Source organism: Staurois parvus, unplaced genomic scaffold (genome assembly GCF_062004578.1).
Source record: "Staurois parvus isolate SC_StPar_1 unplaced genomic scaffold, SC_StPar_1.0 ptg001220l, whole genome shotgun sequence".
NCBI lineage: Eukaryota > Metazoa > Chordata > Amphibia > Anura > Ranidae > Staurois > Staurois parvus.
Window position 1 is genome coordinate 256,296 of NW_028319016.1, and position 21,251 is coordinate 277,546.

The window sequence follows — 21,251 nt, forward strand, 5'->3', positions numbered from 1 at the left end:
AATTCATCCCCCATAGTAATTCATCCCCCACATAGTAATTCATCCCCCATATTAATTCATCCCCCATATAGTAATTCATCCCCCATATAGTAAGTCCCCCATATAGTAATTCATTCCCCATATAGTAAGTCCCCCATATAGTAATTCATTCCCCATATAGTAAGTCCCCCCTATAGTAATTCATTCCCCATATAGTAAGTCCCCCATATAATAATTCATCCCCCATATAGTAAGTCCCCCATAGTAATTCATTCCCCATATAGTAAGTCCCCCATATAGTAATTCATTCCCCATATAGTAAGTCCCCCCTATAGTAATTCATTCCCCATATAGTAAGTCCCCCATATAGTAATTCATCCCCCATATAGTAAGTCCTCCATAGTAATTCATTCCCCATATAGTAAGTCCCCCATAGTAATTCATTCCCCATATAGTAATTCATCCCCCATATAGTAATTCATCCCCCATAGTAATTCATTCCCCATATAGTAATTCATCCCCCATAGTAATTCATCCCCCATATAGTAATTCATCCCCCATAGTAATTCATTCCCCATATAGTAAGTCCCCCATATAGTAATTCATTCCCCATATAGTAAGTCCCCCATATAGTAATTCATTCCCCATATAGTAATTCATCCCCCATAGTAATTCATCCCCCATATAGTAATTCATCCCCCATATAGTAATTCATCCCCCATAGTAATTCATCCCCCATATAGTAATTCATTCCCCATATAGTAAGTCCTCCATATAGTAATTCATTCCCCATATAGTAAGTCCCCCATATAGTAAGTCCCCCATATAGTAATTCATCCCCCCTATAGTAAGTCCCCCCTGTGTCAATTCACTTACCTTTGCTCCGCGCGTTCCTCTCGTATTCCCGCGCCGTTCTGGTCTTCAGGGAGGACTGTGAGAGAAGAGTTCGTCACGCTGCCCCGCCTACATCCTGGCTGCCCCGCCTACATCCTGACAGCTGCAGAGTCCTGACGCCCGAGAGGAGGGAGGGGGCGGCCATCCGAGAGGGGGGGCGGCCATCCGAGAGGAGGGGAGGGGAGAGGAGGAGAGGAGGGGAGAGGAGGAGAGGAGGGGAGGAGGAGAGGAGGGAAGGGGCGGCCATCCGAGAGGGGGGGCGGCCATCCGAGAGGAGGGGAGGGGAGAGGAGGAGAGGAGGGGAGAGGAGGAGAGGAGGGGAGGAGGGGAGGAGGAGAGGAGGGAAGGGAGCGGACGCCCGGCACACAGGAGAGCCGCATCTAAAGTTTGTAAAGAGCCGCGGCTTGCCGACCACTGGCCTTGCGGGAGCCTAGCTCCGCGGGCCGGATTAAAAGGTCCGCCGGGCCGTATACGGCCCGCGGGCCGTAGTTTGCCCATTGCTGGTATAGATACTGTAATTTATGCCTTTTTTTTGCTATACAGCGCTGCACTAATTCAAATGATAATTGCACGGTCATGCAATGCTGCACCCAAACGAAATTTACGTCCTTTTTTTCACACAAATAGAGCTTTCTTTTGGTGGTATTTTATCACCTGTGCACTTTTTATTTTTTGCGCTATAAACAAAAAAACACGAAAATGTTGAAAAAAAACAATATTTTCTACCTTCAGCTATAAAAAATATATCCTAAACTCAAAGTTAGTCATAAATTTAAGCCAAAATGTATTCTGCTACATGTTTTTGGTAAAAAAAAATCCCGTGCATTAGCGGGCAAACTCGCGCTATCTGGGAGGGGCGCTAACACTATCGGAAGTCACCAGTGACACTAATACAGTGATCAGTAAAAATCTGTTCACTGTAATCAATGACACTGGTGACAGGGCAGTGAAGGGGTTAACTGGGGGGGGGCGATCAAGGGATTAAATAGGATTACTGGTGTACTGGCGGGCAAACTGGCGCTATCTGGGAGGGGCGCTAACACTATTGGAAGTCGCCAGCGACACTGATACAGTGATCAGTAAAAATCTGTTCACTGATCAATGACACTGGTGACAGGGCAGTGAAGGGGTTAACTCGAGGGGGGGGCGATCAAGGGGTTATATGGGATTACTGGTGTATTAGCAGGCAATCTGGCACTATCTTGGAGGGGCGCTAACACTATCAGAAGTCGCCAGCGACACTGATACAGTGATCAGTAAAAATCGGTTCACTGATCAGTGACACTGGTGACAGGGCAGTGAAGGGGTTAACTCGGGGGGGGGGGGGGTGATCAAGGGGTTAAATGGGATTACTGGTGTACTAGCGGGAAAACTGGCACTATCTGGGAGGGGCGCTAACACTATCGGAAGTCGCCAGCGACACTGATACAGTGATCAGTAAAAATCGGTTCACTGATCAGTGACAGTGGTGACAGGGCAGTGAAGGGGTTAACTGGGGGGGGGGATTAAGGGGTTAACTGGGGGGGGCGATCAAGGGGTTAAACGGGATTACTGGTGTACTGGCGGGCAGTCTGGCGCTATCTGGGAGGGGCGCTAACACTATCGGAAGTCACCAGCGACACTGATACAGTGATCAGTAAAAATCGATTCACTGATCAGTGACACTGGTGACAGGGCAGTGAAGGGGTTAACTGGGGGGGGCGATCAGGGGGCTAAATGTGTCCTAGAGTGTTCTAACTGTGGTTATGTGCTGTTTTACTCACTGTTTGTATGTCTTCTTCTCTGTCTGGAACGGAATGTGTCTAGGCAGAGAAGATTGACATCATATCCTGTCCTGTGTAACTGTCAACACAGGACAGGATAGGACAGGGACCGATCATCTGATTTCAGCCAGACATCACTGGCTGAAATCGAATGATTGATCCCTCCGGGATCAAATGGTGTCACCCGAGGGTCGGCGGGAGTGCGCGCGAGCGCCCCCTGCCGGCGAAAACTTCGGGAGCGCGGAGCCCGTTTTAAAACGTGCTTTTGCACCCCAGTGCCGCCCTGCACACATATATATGCAGTGGCAGGGCGGCAAGTGGTTAAGAGGTCAGTGCTGGTCTCTCCCGATGTTCCATTCTGCTGTGCAGCCACTGAGGGATTCAGCTGCGGCTGGACTCTAGTGGCCCAGACTCTGCCTGAGTTCCATTGGAGTAAGGGGGACCCCAGAAGCCACATCAGCTCTGCCTGAGACCACCACACCAGCTTTGTCTGAGACGCTGCCGGCTCTATCTGGGACTATCACATCAGCCCTGCGTGAGTGTATGCTTCTCCTGTGTTGTCTGACCTGTTTATGAACTGCCTCTTACCTCCCTGTTGGATTACAAAGTGCTGTAGAGACTTTAACTTTGCCCTCCGGGGCTGAATTACAAAGTATTTTGTGCTCTCTCTGCACTACTCCCCATTCAGTGACTGTTGTCTGTTTTAATAAAGCTTTAAGTGTTTGCCATCTGCCTTGTGTGTTCCGTCCCGCTTACCCTCCATCACAATATCCAAACAAGGAGACAGTCAAGTCTTTAACTGAAGGCTTTACAAACGGTTTCCAGTTCCTGTATTTTCTGGATCAGGTTGTATTTTAGTTAACAATTTGAAGTCCGTTTCACAATTTCCACATATAGTTAGGGAAAAATTAAACAAAGAACTTCTAGAAGGCCGTATGGCCGGACCATTTACAAATCCACCTTTTTCATGATCACTTTGTCTCCACCTGTTGCTGTGCCCGTCTCCCGACCTTCTTCCTTTTCTTTCCTCTCTTCCTTCAATATCTTTACATCTGGTGTCTCCCCCCTCCCCCTTTCCCCCCCCCCCTTTTTTTCTCCTCTCTCCTTTTCTCTTTCCTCTCTGGGTGTATTTTCTTGGTTTTATGGAATTATCTCATTACTGTTGAATATCGCCTGTCTGAGGATGCCCCCCTTGTATCTATGTTTGGATTCATCTTCCTTCATCCCCATGGATCATACTGATACCTATGTTGTTGTTTTTTGCCCATTCCATTGTCGATGTTCTTATTATTTTCTTATATTGGACATTTGTGTACATCACATTGCAGTGTCAGTGGGCGGGGCGTGTCAGTGGGCGGGGCGGTGGTCCTCTGGTGGGAGGAGATTGGACATTTGTGTACATCACATTTCTCTTTCACTTTCCTCTTCTCTACATTGCATTGAGCCATCCTGAGCGCACTCCATCTACCCGGCAACTGATGATCAGCTCTGAGTTCATTTTCCTATTGGACAGAGAGCCCAAATCATCCAATCAGCACACAGTTCCGCCCTCCAGTACACAGAGTCCTGACTCACCGTGTGACTCCCCCCGAGCTATGTGAGGTGGACGGAGCTGAGTTTTGGGGTCTCTATGAGGCGGAAGAAGATGATCCCCCTCATCCTGATTATTATCGGGGTGTCCGGGGTGTATGGAGGTGAGTCTGGGGGGAGGGGCTGTTACTTATAAATATGATGTCATATATTTCCTGATATTAGGAGAGACAATGTTATATATTAGTGATGTCACACCTGTACGGATATCCCCTGTATATGGGGAGCGATGATGTCACACCTGTACGGATATCTCCTGTATATGGGGAGCGGTGATGTCACACCTGTACGGATATCTCCTGTATATGGGGAGTGGTGATGTCACACCTGTACGGATATCTCCTGTATATGGAGAGTGGTGATGTCACACCTGTACGGATATCTCCTGTATATGGAGAGTGATGATGTCACACCTGTACGGATATCCCTTGTATATGGGGAGTGATGATGTCACACCTGTACGGATATCTCCTGTGTATGGGGAGTGGTGATGTCACACCTGTACGGATATCTCCTGTATATGGGGAGCGGTGATGTCACACCTGTACTGATATCTCCTGTGTATGGGGAGCGGTGATGTCACACCTGTACGGATATCTCCTGTATATGGGGAGTGGTGATGTCACACCTGTACATATATCCCCTGTATATGGGGAGTAGTGATGTCACACACAGATATAAATGTACAGGGGTGTACAGCCCCCCCCCCCCCCCCTCTATGACCAGCTGTATGCTGTACCAGGAAATGCAGTTTTCCTCTAGACATATCACACGCTCGCTCAGCATTCTACCGCTCAGCCGGAATCCTCACAAAGCCGTATTTTCTGCGTTACAATTTGATATAAAATACCTCGTAGAGTTTTTCTAACTTTTGTTTGCAATTCACAAAACAAGAACAATACTAAAACAAGGCGTGCGGCATTTATCTCAGGACGTGATATCCAGGGGGATGGATACAGTGGGGAAGAATTAGAACCCCTGTCAGTTTTTATTGCTAATAAAGAGGTAAAATGGTTTGGGGCCAGTTCACACTCCATGCGTTTCTGCCGGGTTCCCAGTCCATGCGTTTCTGCCAGGTTCCCACTACATGCGTTTCTGCCGGGTTCAAACTGTGTGCGTTTCTGCCGGGTTTACACTCCATGCATTGCTGCCGGGTTCACACTCCATGCGTTGCTGCCGGGTTCACACTCCATGCGTTGCTGCCGGGTTCCCACTCCATGCGTTTCTGCCGGGTTCACACTGATGCGGTGCGACACATCACATGGGATCTGCACATGAACCACACTGCATTCCTGTGCAAATCACATGCGGTCTCTGCGGTGCAGTTTGAGCCGTACATTTTTTATGGCTCAGATCGCTCCACATCCGCACCAAAGTAGTGCAGGACCTTTGTTTTCTCCGCACTAGAATCAGATTGCAGGATATTCTCACCCATGTGATCCAATTCTGCACATCGCACTGCGTTCTGCGATACGATTTCGGGGTGTTAACATTCATACCCGCAGGGGATCACATGAATGGGGTGTGATCAAGATGCGGTGCGGGAATCTCACAGAAACCGGAGTGAATCCGGCACCACATCAGTGTGAACTCGAGTTCAGCTGCTTTTTTCTGCATCCAAAACGCACAGAAAGTAGGTGATATGGTTGTCAGTGTCATAGTTCACATCAGTGCTTGCAGTTCCAGTGCGTTCCGGATGCAAAACAAGGTAGAACACGCTGCATTTTTCTTGCACAGAACTGTACTGGATCCCGGTAAAATGCATAAAAACGCACCGGAACGCACATGTCCATATTTAAATTGAAGAAAAAGAGAGGGGGAAAAAATGAACTTGAACACATGAAAAACGCACCAGAACGCATAAAAAATGTGTCAAAACCGCGCATGCAGAAATGCATCTGGACTGCGTTTCCATAGTGTGAAGCGACTCTTAAACCGCAGAAATCTGCCAACTCAGTCAGCGCGCTCCCTGCTGCATGTGTATTAATACAGAAGAAGAAAGGTGACTGGGATACAGTGAAGGGAAGCTGATCCCACAGGACACACGCCGCGTATCAAACACAACGAAGTCCAATGAAGGAAATACAAAATATCTATAAATGTCAAATATTGAATGAAAATAGTCAAAAATCAGACATATAAATTCCCTTCTCCACCAATAAGAAACACAGCATTGCCATTGGGGAGATTTCCCTTCACTTCCTGTCCCATAGCCAAAACAGGAGGTGAGAGGAAAACCCAAAAATAAAGGGAATTCCTTGAGGCCCCCCAGGTCACCAGAACTAGTGCCCCCATTGGAAGATTTCCCCTCTATTACTGTTCTGGGGACAACCCAAAATGTGGGAATTTCTTTCACTTTCAATGATGATGGTAAACAGGACAAATAGAGAGGGGGTCTCCCTATCGGGGGCACAGTCAGCAACAAACACCTGAGCGGGGTTCTAATCCATCTCCACTCTCCAACACTAAGTCCCCGGTCACATTGGGTGTGAATTGCCATGTGATTTGTATGCCGTGTGACTTGTGAATCGCATGCCAAGTCGCACCCCATTGTCCGCAATTAGAGCGGAGCCGCCCCGATTTCTGGAGTAGTCCATGCGCTGCTTTTGGTGCGATTTGTATAGAGATCAGTGTCATGTCTTACAAATCGCACCTGAAATCAGCTTGTCATCCGACTTCACTGTAAGTTGTACGATTTCAGAGTCGGGTTTGGTGTGAGCGGCTTGTAACACAAACGTTTTGCCTTTAGTTATACTTTACGTAATCTGAACCCGATGATTCCGTGTTTTCCTGTATTTTGGTTTCTATACATTACTCTTTATCCACTCGCCCTCCTGAGGATTCCCCCCCCCCCCCCTCCTTCCTGACCAGGACATTGTTTGCATTACGGCGCTGTTTTACTTTACCTGACAATTGCGCGGTCATGCAACGCTGCACCCAAATGAAATTTATCTCCTTTTTTTCCTATGAATTGAGATTTCTTTCGGTGGTATTTGATCGCTTGTGCGGTTTTTTTATGCTATAAAAAAAAGACCAACAGTTTTAAAAAAAAAAACAATATTTTTGACTTTTTGCTATAAAACATGTCCAGTAAAAAAAAATTAAAAAATTTAATTTCGTCATAAATTTAGGCCAAAATGTATTCTGCTCCATGTCTTTATTCCCAATACGTGTAAATTAATTGGTTTACATGACAGTTATAGCGTTTACAAATGGTGGTATATATATTGGGATTTTTTTTTGTTTTTTTTAAATTAGTAATGGCGGCTATCAGTGACTTATAGCAGGACTGTGGTGGACATTCTGACACTGGGGGGAACTGATTTGGTGTCACTGACATCTCCAGTGACACCAATACAGTGATCAGTGCTAATAAAAAGTACTGACACTGTACTATAAAAGGGTTTAACATGTGGGGCAATCAAAGGGTTAACTGTGTGCTGCGTGTGTTTTACTGTGGGGCAGTGTGTTTGTGCTTCCTTGTAAGCACACTGCTTTGCATGGCTGTACTATGCACAGCCAATCAAAGCAGTGTGCAGGAGCTGACAGGAGAGAGAACTGTTTTGTTTACTGTACTAATGGCACTGGTCCAGGAAGGGGTTAATGTGGGGCAGTCAAAGGGTTAACTGTGTGCTGGGTGTGTTTTACTAGGGGGCGGGATGTGTGTGCTTCACTGTAAACACACTGTTTTGGATGGCTGTGCTGTGCACAGCCATCCAAAACAGTGTGCATGAGCTGACAGGGAGGAGAGCCATTAGTTAGCAAAACAGTTCTCCTCCCCATCGGAGATCTTCGGCAATTAACGGGCAACAGCAAGTAATCACCGGCTGGTACCCAGTGTTTGACAGCCGTGGCTGCGAATGACGGGTAGGGTGCACGCCCCCATCCCGGAAATTTAAAAACACGTATGTGTTCAAAATAATAGCTGTGTGTTGAAAAAAGCTGAAAATCCTTCTAATAGCTTTTATTTCCATCCACACAAATGCATTGGGAACACTACACATTCTATTCCAAATCAAAACATGAAGAAAAATATATCAAATTTGTGTTGTTCCTCTAAAAAAATTGAAGAAAAGTGAATATTAGACTGTTCAAAAAAATCGCAGTGTTTGTATTCTTCTTTACAAACTCAAACATTCACTATATAAACTGAAAAAAAGATTTGCTTTCCTTTGAATGACTTCATGAATATTTGGTTGTAGTCGCACTGTTTCTGAGAACTGCTGTACATCTGTGTTGCATGGAGTCACCCAACTTCTGGCCCCTGTGATCAGGTATTCCAGCCCAGGATGATTGGACGACATTCCACAGTTCTTCTCTATTTCTTGGTTTTGCCTCAGAAACTGCATTTTTGATGTCACCCCACAAGTTTTCTATTGGATTAAGATCCGGGGATTGGGCTGGCCACTCCATAACGTCAATCTTGTTGGTCTGGAACCAAGATGTTGCACGTTTACTGGTGTGTTTGGGGTCGTTGTCTTGTTGGAACACCCATTTCAAGGGCATTTCCTCTTCAGCATAAGGCAGCATGACCTCTTCAAGTATTCTGATGTATTCAGACTGATCCATGATCCCTGGTATGCGATAAATAGGCCCAACACCGTAGTATGAGAAACATCCCCATATCATGATGCTTGCACCACCATGCTTCACTGTCTTCACAGTGTACTGTGGCTTGAATTCAGTGTTTGGGGGTCGTCTGACAAACTGTCTCCGGCCACTAGACCCAAAAAGAACAATCTTACTTTCATCAGTCCACAAAATGTTCTCTTTAGGCCAGTCAATGTGCTCTTTGGCAAATTGTAACCTCTTCAGCACATGTCTTTTTTCCAACAGTGGGACTTTGCGGGGGCTTCTTGCAGATAGCTTGGCTTCACATCGGCGTCTTCTAATTGTAACAGTCCTCACAGGGAACTTTACACCTTCTTTCATCTTCCTGGAGCTGATTGTTGGCTGAGTCCTTGCCATTTTGGCTATTCTTCTATCCATGCGAATGGTAGTTTTTCGCTTTCTTCCACATCTTTCAGGTTTTGGTTGCCATTTTAAAGCATTTGCGATCATTTTAGCTGAGCAGCCGATCATTTTCTGCACTTCTTTATATGTTTTCCCCTCTCCAATCAACTTTTTAATCAAGGTACGCTGTTCTTCTGAACAATGTCTGGAACGACCCATTTTCCTCAGAATTTCAGAGAGAAATGCACTGTAACCAGCATGTACAACATTTGCTGCCTTCCTTCCTTAAATAAGGGCAATAATTGGCACCTGTTTTTTAAAGAATGAATGACCTCACTAATAGAACTCCACACTGCTATTATTTTGAACACGCCCCTTTCAATGAGTGATTCAATTACACAGAATCAGCAGCATGCATGTCATGACTGTTAGGCCTGTTGGATTTCTATTACTCTACTACACCTGCTAGGAAATTATTTGCCATGTAGAAATATCATTTCTACCAAAAACAGTGATTGATCCGGTTAGTGATGTCTGACTGCTATTATTTTGAACACAACTGTATATGTGATTTTGCACACCCGTGCCGCCCTGTAGCTGTATTTCTGCTATAGGGCAGTTGGGAAGCTATTAGGGGCTGTGATGTGAAAGACCTGAGTAATAGAAGAAAAATCAGATTCGGACCTTTGCAGGAAGAACCAACCGGACCTCCCGTGAAATTTAATTCAGTACCCGTGGTATAAAGTGTGGTCACCTTAAAGAGGAGATCTCGGGTGCACTTTCCTCACGTTGTCAGAGCAGGGATCGGCACCGATCATCAGGGCACTGATGATCAGTGCCCTGATGATCGGTGCCCAGCAGTGCCGCCCAGCAGTGCCACCACCTGTGCCCAGCAGTGCCACCCACCTGTGTTCATCAGTGCTGCCCAGCATTGCCGCCAGTCAGTGCCCAGCAGTTGCGCCAGTCATAAAATTTCATATGGGCATAGTGTTGCATGACCGCGCAATTGTCATTCAAAGTGCAACAGCGCTGAAAGCTGAAAATTGGCCTGGGCAGGAAGGGGGTATAAGTGCCCGGTAGGTGAGGGGTTAATCAGACCTTTCTGCGGTGCCTGTAATGGTTCCGTGCACTTCAGGTGTAATGTATCTCTCGATATCTGACATTTGTGGATCTCGGGGTGTTGGACGGCCCGCTTCGGTCTGACTGTATGAAGGGTCTGGTAATGTCCTCCCAATACCTCAATCCATCACACTTTTTGTTGGGTTCTCTTCTATCACTCTCTAGAGCCCGGTGGGGGTCAGACCTGGGGGAATAATGGAGGAAGTTTTATGGGTCCAAACTAGCGTTTCTTTGTCTGCTAGTCACAAATTGCCACAACTTTTACTTTCCATCATTTTTATTGTTTTAGTAGAAAAGATAAAAGAGTTACAAACATTTGATAAGACAGAGGACTGAGTAAGGCACAAGGAATCGCCAACTAGGTACAAGTATACAGAGAACACGGCACAGTGTCATAGGACTGAACTCTGCATAGATGGAATAGTTGGAGCCCCTCGTCTCTACAGAGAAATAGTCCATGTCAGGATTTGTAATAGTCCACATGGCTTATCAACCCCCTGGAATTCCTCCACAGGATAGGTATACATGACTCCCCTAATTGCTCTAAATGTGGGCTTCCCCCAAGTGACCTTATCCACCTGTTATGCCAATGCACAAAAATATTTAGATTCGTTTTTAGAAACGCGTTGGGCAGAGCCTCCCTTGTGACGTCATCGCGTAAGAATTGCCATTTTTACCATTCCTTGCTGCTTGAGGATTTTATGATCTATAAAGTTCATGATACTTGTAAGTGCGGTTCTTTTTGTTAAATAAATGTTTTTTTAAGTTATCTGCACTATGAGAGGCACCTTTTTTATTTTTACATGAGTTCATGTCAACCCTAGGAGATCGGGACGGTCTGAGGAGTCTTTGATGATGTATGCGGTCTGACTTGAGTTATATGAGTCTGGATGGAAGTATTCAGAACAGGTGTTTGTTGACCCCTCTGTAGTTAAGGGGTCAAAGGATCTGGTAAGCCTCCAATTTGTCATCACGGTGGTGCAGGACTCACATTGGTGGTTATATTGGAATGAAGATTTTTGGCTATTCATCACAAAACACGGGGACTGTTCTATAGACCCTCTAGGGACTGTTACACATATGTCAGCCCTATTCACACCACAACTTCTGGCATTGGTTCACCATTGAGCACTTTTTTCCCTGTTTATCATTGGTTATGTAATAATTGTACACTATTTCTGTATTATTTCATTTTTGTTTTTTATTTAGCGCAACACTAGAGATTTATTTGTGATTTAGAGAGGATATCCTCTTGGTGTGTTTGCTGCTTTGTACATAATTCGGTTGGAGTATTTGTGTGGATTTTGATTTATTATATGATCATTAAAGTCAGTTAAAGTAACGCAGCGCCGTATCGCAAAAAATGGCCTGGTCAGGAAGGGGGGGAAATCCTCTGGAGGACAAGTGGTTAAAGAGTCTCCTCTCTGGAGGGGGTGAGCTATGCATGCCATACTTGAAAATTGGCCAATTTTTCAGCCGAAAAAAAAATAGGCCGATTTTCGCACCATTAGTGGGTTAATTGGTCGGCTGCTTCGGGGTTTTGGCACATTTTATATCGGTAAAGTTGGAAACTTTGCAGCCGATTTTCCCGGCAATGATGGGCAAATCGGCCAATCGTTTTACCGATAAAAAATCTGTGCATGAGCCGTGACCTGCAAGAAGAAGAAAAAGAAGAATAATTCCTGTCCGCCATTATATTTTATATGAAAAGTCTTGCGGTTGCAACAATGTATCTATTTGTATCCGAATAAAAACATCTGTATCCAAAATGGATACAAATGGATACATTGTTGCAACCGCAAGACTTTTTCATGTCAAATATAATAGCGGAGCTCTCTGCGAGGAACAGAAGTAATTAAATGCCGGCCAATAGACGGGATCAAAATCGGCCGAATTTTTTTACCGTTGGTGGAAATGTCGGACGATCAAACGACCGATTTTTTTTTTTTTAGTTTTTTTATTAAAAATCAGCCGATTTTCGACCCGTCTATGGCCTGCATTAGGCAGCAGGGCTGCATGTGCAGAAGGTTAGGAATGCTGAGTACATGTGGGGGTGATTTACTAAAACTGGAAAGTGCAAAATCTGGTGCTGCTCTGCATAGAAACCAATCAGCTTCCAGGTTGTAGTGTCAAAGCTTAACCCCCCCGTCGGTATTCCCGAGTTTAGCTCGGGGAAAACTTTCAGTACCAAAAGCGGTAATCATGAACTACACTTGGGAATACTCTGCAGCATTGCTCCGGGTTTCCTGTATCACTTACCTTGTCCTGCGCTCCCGTGATGCCCCCCCTGCAGTGTCCCCGGCCATCTCCTCCAGCCAATGCCGGCATCCATCTTCCGGGTTCAGTTCCCTGCGACGTCGGGACGTACGGGGGACGGAACCGGCGGGAAATTTAAAAATGTTAAAAAGTGACATTCACTAAATACACTAAAATCACATAGTATAACATTCCTGTATCAAACCATTTCACATACATTTTGTCCCGAGTGCTTTGTCCGGCACCCTGCCTGCATTGTTACTGTTCTTTCTGCCTGGAAACTGAGAAACGTCCATGGCGTCCAAAAAGCGTCCCTTTAGCGATAGTAAATCAGAACCACTTGCAGAATTGAGTGATAATGATTCGTGGGGGAAATTCCTCATCAGACACTGAAAACGATTTTGCGCCTGAGCTCAGTGATGTGCGAACTTTGCGCTATATTTCAAATTTCAGTGTTTTTGGTTTGATTACATTATTGAATTAAATGTATTATTATTTTTTATGATTTTTTAATATATTATGATTTATGATTTTGTGTTTCAAATTTTATCATACCCGGGATGTTTACTAGACTCTTGTTCGGACAGATTTCAGTGAGTTATTCCTAAAAATAACAGGCCTACAATAAAAAACGACATATTTCCATGCAAAAAAAGTACCGCTTTGAGCACAGAAATATGGACATAATCAGACCGCTAGGGAGGTTCATTAAACAAGCTGAAGTTAGGAGCTGATTGGCTCCCATGCACAGCTGCACCAGATTCTGAGTGCTCCAGTTTTAGTAAATCCCCCCCCCTGTGTACTCGGTATGAATTGCACCTTTTCCATTACTGGCATTTCTTCTGAGGACTCTGGTTGCTTGGCTGTCATGTACATCCACAGGCTTCAGTGCTGGATGAGTGATCAGAAGAGTGCAGCAAGTAAAGCTCGGACTTGTCATCGTCTTACTTGCACCCAGCAGTGAATAGCAGGAACTCCAGCTTTGTCTTGTATACAGAATATTGATCTGTGATGTGGCAATGTTCTAGGGGTGTGCCAAGAATAATCCTGAGCCTAGGCTGCCCCCCCTCATTGACCTCACAGTTACTGCGGGGAAGGTCTTTGCTGCCGACACTTACATAGACTATTCTGCCTGGCAGGGGGCAGTTTAGGCCTCATGTACACTGGGCATGTATCCGGGGGGGGGGGCATGACACTCCAGCATATAGGTACAGACAGAAGGCACTGGTGCCCCATTCAGCCCCATTGCTGGCCGCCTGTACAACTCTATAGGATTCTGACAGCTGCTGGATGGTGCACCGAGCACTACTAATGTTTAGAGCGGTCAGTCTGTCTGCAGTCGCAGCGAAATGCACCAAAAACGCACTGTAACACACATGTCTCTATGTAGATTGAAGGAAAAGAGGGGAAAAAAATGGACCAGAAAGCATCAAAAACACACCGGAACGCATCAAAAACATGCATCCGGAACGCATCTGGACTGCGTTTCTATAGTGTGAACCGGCCCTCAGAAAAGTCCATTCTCTCGCTCTCAGCCTCCCCCAAATCTTCAGATTTCTATTTTTGGTGCTGTGATCCAACTTCCCGTTAGAGGGTAGCCATGTTTATTATCTATGATCCCACTGGATGTAGGGACTACCCATCCTTGCTTGCACTAAGATGAACTATGGACAATGGAAGTTGTAGTGTGCAGAGAGCAGTGTACATGACTGCCACTAACATGCACTGCTCATTCCAAACATGAAATGGAAGTGAGGAGGAAAAGGAGAGGTGTGGGAGCTCACAGAGGACATTATACAGAGGAAGAAAAATAACAGAAAATAATCATGACAAATAGATTACAGGACTTGTAAGTAGTGGATGTAAATGGATTATTTTTGGAGAAAAAGATACAGTTTAGTGTCGCTTTAATGGTTCGATCATCTGTCAGACCTCTGTTGCTTCCTGGGTCCCTGTTGGAGGGCCGGTTCACACTCCATGTGTTTCAGTTGCTTTTTTTCCTGCAACCAAAATGCACAAAAAGTAGGTGATATGGTTGTCAATGTCATAGTTCACATCAGTGCTTGCAGTTCCAGTTGCAGAAAAAAAAAAGTAGAACGGGCTGCATTTTTTCCCTCACAGAACTGGAACGCGGTAAAAAAGCACCGGAACGCACCAAAACACACCAAAAACGCACATGTCCCTATTTAAATTGAAGAAAAAGAGAGGGGGAAAAGTGAACGAGAATGCGTCAAAAACGCATCAGAAATGCTCATGCAGAAACACATCCGGAACACATCTGGACGGCGTTTCTATGGTGTGAACGGGTCCGGAGAGTTTGGCCTTCACAGGTGCAGAGAAATCTCTCCAATAAGGACTCAGCAGGATTGTAAATTGTGAAATAAAACCTCCCATCTGTCATCATTCCAGACTCGTTACCCAATTTAACAATCACAATCATTGGTGGGATTATAACGGAAGTAAAAGAAATAATTTGCTGAGAATAAAAAAAAATTCTCCTTGTTTTCCCCAAAGCCTGGGCAGCCTAGATCCCATGGTGTGCTCTGTGTACATGACACACTCCTGACCCCTGCACTATGGATGGCACCTGGTTGTCACTATGCTTGCTGTCTTTTTCTTCTCCTCTGGGTGCCCAGGAGGGCCCCTGTCAGATCGGTTGTATAGGGCCACCCTGATTGTGATTCATTGGCTGTACAGGTAGTGCAGTCAGCATATGTTTGGAAATCTTCTCAGTCTGATAGTTTGCTGGGTGATCACACGGATCCTCATAGCACTCCTGCAGGTGATGTCCTGGAAATGTGTGTTGGGATTTGTATCTCCTCTCCCATGATGACGTCGGTCTAGGCTGAATATATACAGTGCTGTGTGATGGAGAATTGTCTATTCCTTTTATTATTGCTAAGTGCAGTAACCCATGGCAACCCATCTGATTTCACTTTACAGCTGTCAGGTGACTGAGAGAGGAAATCTGATTGGTTACTATGGATTGTTACATTCAGAACTTGTCTATTTGTGTTACTGAATACCCTCCATGTCTCTCTATCAGACAGTCACTCTCTGCGGTATTATGACACTACAGTCTCCTCTCCGGGATCCGGGCTCCCTGTGTTCTCTGTAGTCGGATATGTGGATGATAAAGAGATAGAGAATTATAACAGCGACACTCGGCAGCATCTTCCCAAGACTGAGTGGATGAAGAAAGTGGGACCTGACTACTGGGAGAGGAACACACAAATAAGTCGGGGCAATGAGGCTGTTTTCAAGCACAATGTACAGTTATTGATGAGCCGATTCAACCAGACTGGAGGTGAGACAATTCTTACATTTCTATTTCTTTATTACACCAAATACAAACATGGAATAAAATGTATACAAATGTGCCAGAAATGTGTCTGATGTATGAAAAGATTGGTGGCCGTTTACTGAATGCTCAGTGAGTATGGTATACATGGGGGGCCGCAACCCATCAATCACGATCGACTGGTCGACCACGGGGAGCCGAGAGGTCGATGATGACCGCGGTTCTGCCTCCCCCCAGCCTCCGCCGCTCTCATATTATTGGCAGAGCAGAGAGCGAGAGGCAACACAGTGCTGGATGGAGGGCGGGGTCAGGGGCAGAAGCTGCTCATTGATTGGTTGCTAGGCTGTCCTAGCAACCAATCACCATCTTGGTATTATGAACTCCAGCAGCTCCTGCTCCCGCCTTCCACCCAGCACTGTGTTGTCTTCTGATCTCCTCTCTGCTCTACACACGCTGACAAGTTGGCAGTGCTACCCGAGTGTGTGATATGGGGGGGACACAGGAGACACGGGGGGGGGGGCTTTGGAGACACTGTGAAAGGGGGGACACAGGAGAAACTGTGGGAGGGAGGACACAGGAGACACTATGGGGAGGGGGGGCACAGGCGACTCTGTGGGAGGGGGGGTTTAGGAGACTGTGGGAGGGGGGACACAGGAGACACTGCTGGGAGGGGGGGGGACAGAGTAAACTACAGTGGGGGGATTTTGATGAGAAAAGGACAGGGGACAATGCTTTGGGGGATGTGGAGGCAGAGGACACATTGGGGGGAGAACGCTGCTATGGGGCAGGATAGAGGACACTACACGGTGGGTGATGTAAAGGAGGGCAGAGGACACTGGTTTGGGGGGGGGGGGTACAGAACACTACTGTGGGTGGAGGGGGGCAAAGAACACAGCATAGGGGTACAAGACACTACTGTGGGGGGAGGGGGCAGAGAGCACTACAGTGGAGGGGGGTGATGTAAAGGGGGCAGAGGACACTACATTGGGGGGGTACAGGACATTACATTGGGGGGTGATGTAAAGTGAGGATGAAAGGGGTGATTTTTTTTTTTTTTAAGGGCACCACCTAGTAACCCCCCCCAAAGGGATCTTTGCTTTACTCCATGTTGTCCAGGTAGACCTCATCCTCTGAAAGGTTGCCTACCCCTGGTATACAGTGGGGGGCAAAAATGAGAGAGGCCTGTAATTGGCATCATAGGTAGACCTCAACTATGAGAGACAAAATGAGAAAACAAATCCAGACAATCACATTGGCTGATTTGGAAAGAATTTATTTGCAAATTATGGTGGAAAATAAGTATTTGGTCACCTACAAACAGGCAAGATTTCTGGCTCTCACAGACCTGTACCTTCTTCTTTAAGAGGCTCCTCTGTCCTGCACTCATTACCTGTATCAATGGCACCTGTTTGAACTTGTTATCAGTATAAAAGACACCTGTCCACAACCTCAAACAGTCACACTCCAAACTCCACTATGGTGAAGACCAAAGAGCTGTCGAAGGACACCAGAAACAAAATTGTAGACCTGCACCAGGCTGGGAAGACTGAATCTGCAATAGGCAAGCAGCTTGGTGTGAACAAATCAACACTGGGAGCAATAATTAGAAAATGGAAGACATACAAGACCACTGATAATCTCCCTCGATCTGGGGCTCCACACAAGATCTCACCCTGTGGGGTCAAAATGATCACAAGAACGGTGAGCAAAAATCCCAGGACCACACGGGGGGACCTAGTGAATGACCTGCAGAGAGCTGGGACCAACGTAACAAAGGCTACTATCAGTAACACACTACGCCGCCAGGGACTCAGATCCTGCAGTGCCAGACGTGTCCCCCTGCTTAAGCCAGTACATGTCTGGGCCCGTCTGAAGTTTGCTAGAGAGCATTTGGATGATTCAGAAGAGGATTGGGAGAATGTCATATGGTCAGATGAAACCAAAATAGAACTGTTTGGTAGAAACACAACTCGTCGTGTTTGGAGGAGAGAGAATGCTGAGTTTCATCCAAAGAACACCATACCGACTGAAGCATGGGGGTGGCAACATCATGCATTGGGGCTGTTTCTGCGCAAAGGGACCAGGACGACTGATCCATGTACAGGACAAAATGAATGGGGCCATGTATCGTGAGATTTTGAGTGCAAACCTCCTTCCATCAGCAAGGGCATTGAAGATGAAACGTGGCTGGGTCTTCCAACATTATTAATATTATTATTACATCGGGTTTATATAGCGCCAAAGGGTTTGCTCAGCGCTGTACAATAGAGGGGGTGGGGACAATACATGAAACAGTACAACAATAACAAACAGCACACGAGGGGTTAGAGGGCCCTACTCTTTTGAGCTTACAATCTAGGAGGGAGGGGGTAGTGGTACAGGTGGAAGTGGCTGTGGGGAATGGAGTGGTAGGAGGAATGAAGGAGGATGGCTGTTAGGTGAGGGTGGGGTAGGCTTCCCTGAAGAGATGGGTTTTGAGGGAGCGCCTGAAGGTGAGGAGGGAAGGCGACAGTCTGATGGATTGGGGCAGTGAGTTCCAGAGGATGGGGGAGGACCTGGAGAAGTCTTGCAGTCGTGCGTGGGAGGAGGAGACCAGGGAGCAAGATAGAAGGAGGTCCTGTGAGGAGCGAAGGGTACGGGTAGGGTGGTACTTGGGAATCAGGTTGGTGAGGTAGTTAGGGGCAGTGTTGTGAATGGCTTTGTAGGTCAGAGTTAGAAGTTTAAATTTGATGCGTTGGGCGATGGGGAGCCAGTGGAGGGATAGGCAGAGGGGGGTGGCAGAGGTGGAGCGGTTGGTGAGGTGGATGAGTCTAGCCGCTGAGTTCAGGATGGTCTGGAGCTGGGAGAGCCTGCGCTGGGGTAGGTCGGTGAGAAGGGAGTTGCAGTAGTCAAGGTGTGAGATGATGAGAGAGTGTACGAGTAGTTTAGTGGTGTCAGGGGTAAGGAAGGAGCGTATCTTGGCAATGTTGCAGAGGTGGAGCCTGCATGTGTTTGTAAGTGATTTGACATGAGGTTGGAAGGAGAGGTTTGAGTCAAGAATGACGCCAAGGATTTAGGCTTACGGGGCGGAATTGATAGTGGTGTTGTTGGTAGTGATGGATAGGATGGGGGGGGCGTGGGCAGGTGGAAAGACGAGGAGCTCGGTTTTGCAGAGGTTAAGCTTGAGGAAATGGAGCGACATCCAGTCTGATATGTCGTTTAGGAGGTGAGTGATGCGGGCGGAGATTGTGGGGGTGAGGTGAGGGGTGGAGAGGTAAATTTGAGTGTCGTCGGCGTAGAGCTGGTAGTTGAAGCTGTGGGAGTGTATGAGTTTGCCAAGGGAGGAGGTGTAGATGGAGAAGAGAAGGGGTCCAAGGACAGAGCCTTGGGGGACCCCAACAGAGAGGGGGAGGGAGGGGGAGGTGGCACCGTTGTAGGAGACGCTGAAGGAGTGTCGGGATAGGTAAGAGGAGAACCAGGAGAGAGTGGTGTCTCTGATGCCAAGGGAGAGAAGTTTAATAAGGAGGAGGGGGTGGTCAACTGTGTCGAAGGCCGTGGAGAGGTCCAGGAGAAGGAGGACAGAGTAGTCGCCCTTGGCTTTGGCGTTTAGTAGGTCGTTAGTGATTTTGAGGATGGCGGTTTCAGTGGAGTGTAGGGGACGGAAGCCGGACTGTAGTGGGTTAAGGAGGTTATTGTCAGTTAGGTGGGCGCTTAGGCGATCGTAGACTATGCGCTCAAGGAGCTTGGAGGTGAGTGGCAGCAGGGAGATGGGTCTGAGGTTGATGACAATGATCCCAAACATACCACCCGGGCAACGAAGGAGTGGCTTCGTAAGAAGCATTTCAAGGTCCTGGAGTGGCCTAGCCAGTCTCCAGATCTTAACCCCATAGAAAACCTTTGGAGGGAGTTGAAAGTCCGTGTTGCCCAGCGACAGCCCCAAAACATCACTGCTCTAGAGGAGATCTGCATGGAGGATGGGCCAACATACCAGCAACAGTGTGTGCCAACCTTGTGAAGACTTACAGGAGACGTCTGACCTCTGTCATTGCCAACAAAGGATATATAACAAAGTATTAAGATGAACTATTGATATTGACCAAATACTTATTTTCCACCATAATTTGCAAATAAATTCTTTCCAAATCAGCCAATGTGATTGTCTAGATTTGTTTTCTCATTTTGTCTCTCATAGTAGTGGTTTATGTAAGAATTTATTCTAAATACATAGGGCGATGTCCTCTCCCTTAAGCAAAATATTGCAGTGCCTCCAGCCGTTAAAATACGGCAAATATTTAATGAACCAATAATTTGGACAGCTTAATAATTTGATCACCACTTAATAATATACCTTGAGTCCTTTTAACCAGTATGATTTCGTACCATATACACAAAATTTGCCTTTTTGATAAATAAATAAATGTATTTATGTACAAAATTTATATATATATTAATACAAACGCAAAAGACTGGTGATGAATATATACTCGTACATACAATAAAAAATATGATAGGCTAATTTCTATATGATCAAACAATAGATGCTTACATATAACGGTAAATATAGGAAAAACCAAATTTAGGTATAAGTTGTCTTATAGTGCCTCAGAAATTATTTCTCATATTCCGTGGCCATAGGAATATAAGAAAGTATTCTCTGATAAATTGCACTACAACAAAACTACAAATCAGTTGATATGCAATATCTAATCTTGATACCAAAATCAAACAATTTTAGTGATAATTATATATGTACAACCTTAATATTCCTAAACACACAATAAATGTTATAAGCCTTAGAAAATTGGAAATAACCAAAGAAAATTATAACTTGGCAGTCTCACCACCCCCAGAATCTTGAGTTTGAGGATTTCCCAGTGGGATGCAGTTGGGCCTTCAAATGGTCCTCAAGACAAAATGGCAGCTGGAACTCCTTCGGCAAAATGGCCGCAGGTAGCAAGTGAGGGATAGTGCAGTAGGTGTTAGCAATAGGATAGATAATATATATTTTGGAAGTTATAGCAGTCTTGATTGTAGTGTTTAGAGTACAGTGTAGCTATTATATAAGTAAAGTATATCAGAAGAAGTAGTTCAGTATAGTCATAGACGTGTTGATAGAAGTCTAGATCAGAAGTGTCATAGAAGAAGTGTAGAAGTCTAGAAGTTGACAAGTTTTCTTTTCTGAGGTGTATGGCATTTTTATACCATACAATCTTTTGTTTCAAGGGACCCTCCCAGCAGGCTTGTTGATTGGACGGTCGAGAAGTGTGCGTACCTAGAGATATTTCTCACCTGTCCACTGGGGACAGTCAGGTATCAAAAAAAAACTAGTTGCCGACTGCAGATAGCCAAATGACAGCTGCACTGCGGCCGGCCAGTTCTGGGTGGGCGTCATATGACGTCCTCCCAGAACGCGCTCT

General features: G+C 45.9%; 1 protein-coding gene across 2 annotated transcripts in view; it reads left to right on the top strand.

Annotated features, from left to right (window-relative positions):
* Nucleotides 1–4,190: 4,190 nt before the first annotated feature.
* The window catches only part of LOC149438086 (class I histocompatibility antigen, F10 alpha chain-like), an 83,514-nt gene continuing 66,453 nt past the window's right edge, over nucleotides 4,191–21,251 (top strand). For both annotated transcript variants that reach the window (XM_089660233.1, XM_089660234.1), the window contains exons 1-2: nucleotides 4,191–4,330; nucleotides 15,601–15,861. In XM_089660233.1, the coding sequence (XP_089516359.1) occupies nucleotides 4,267–4,330; nucleotides 15,601–15,861 (325 nt within the window). In that variant the 5' untranslated portion in view covers nucleotides 4,191–4,266. The remainder of the gene's footprint in view (nucleotides 4,331–15,600; nucleotides 15,862–21,251) is intronic.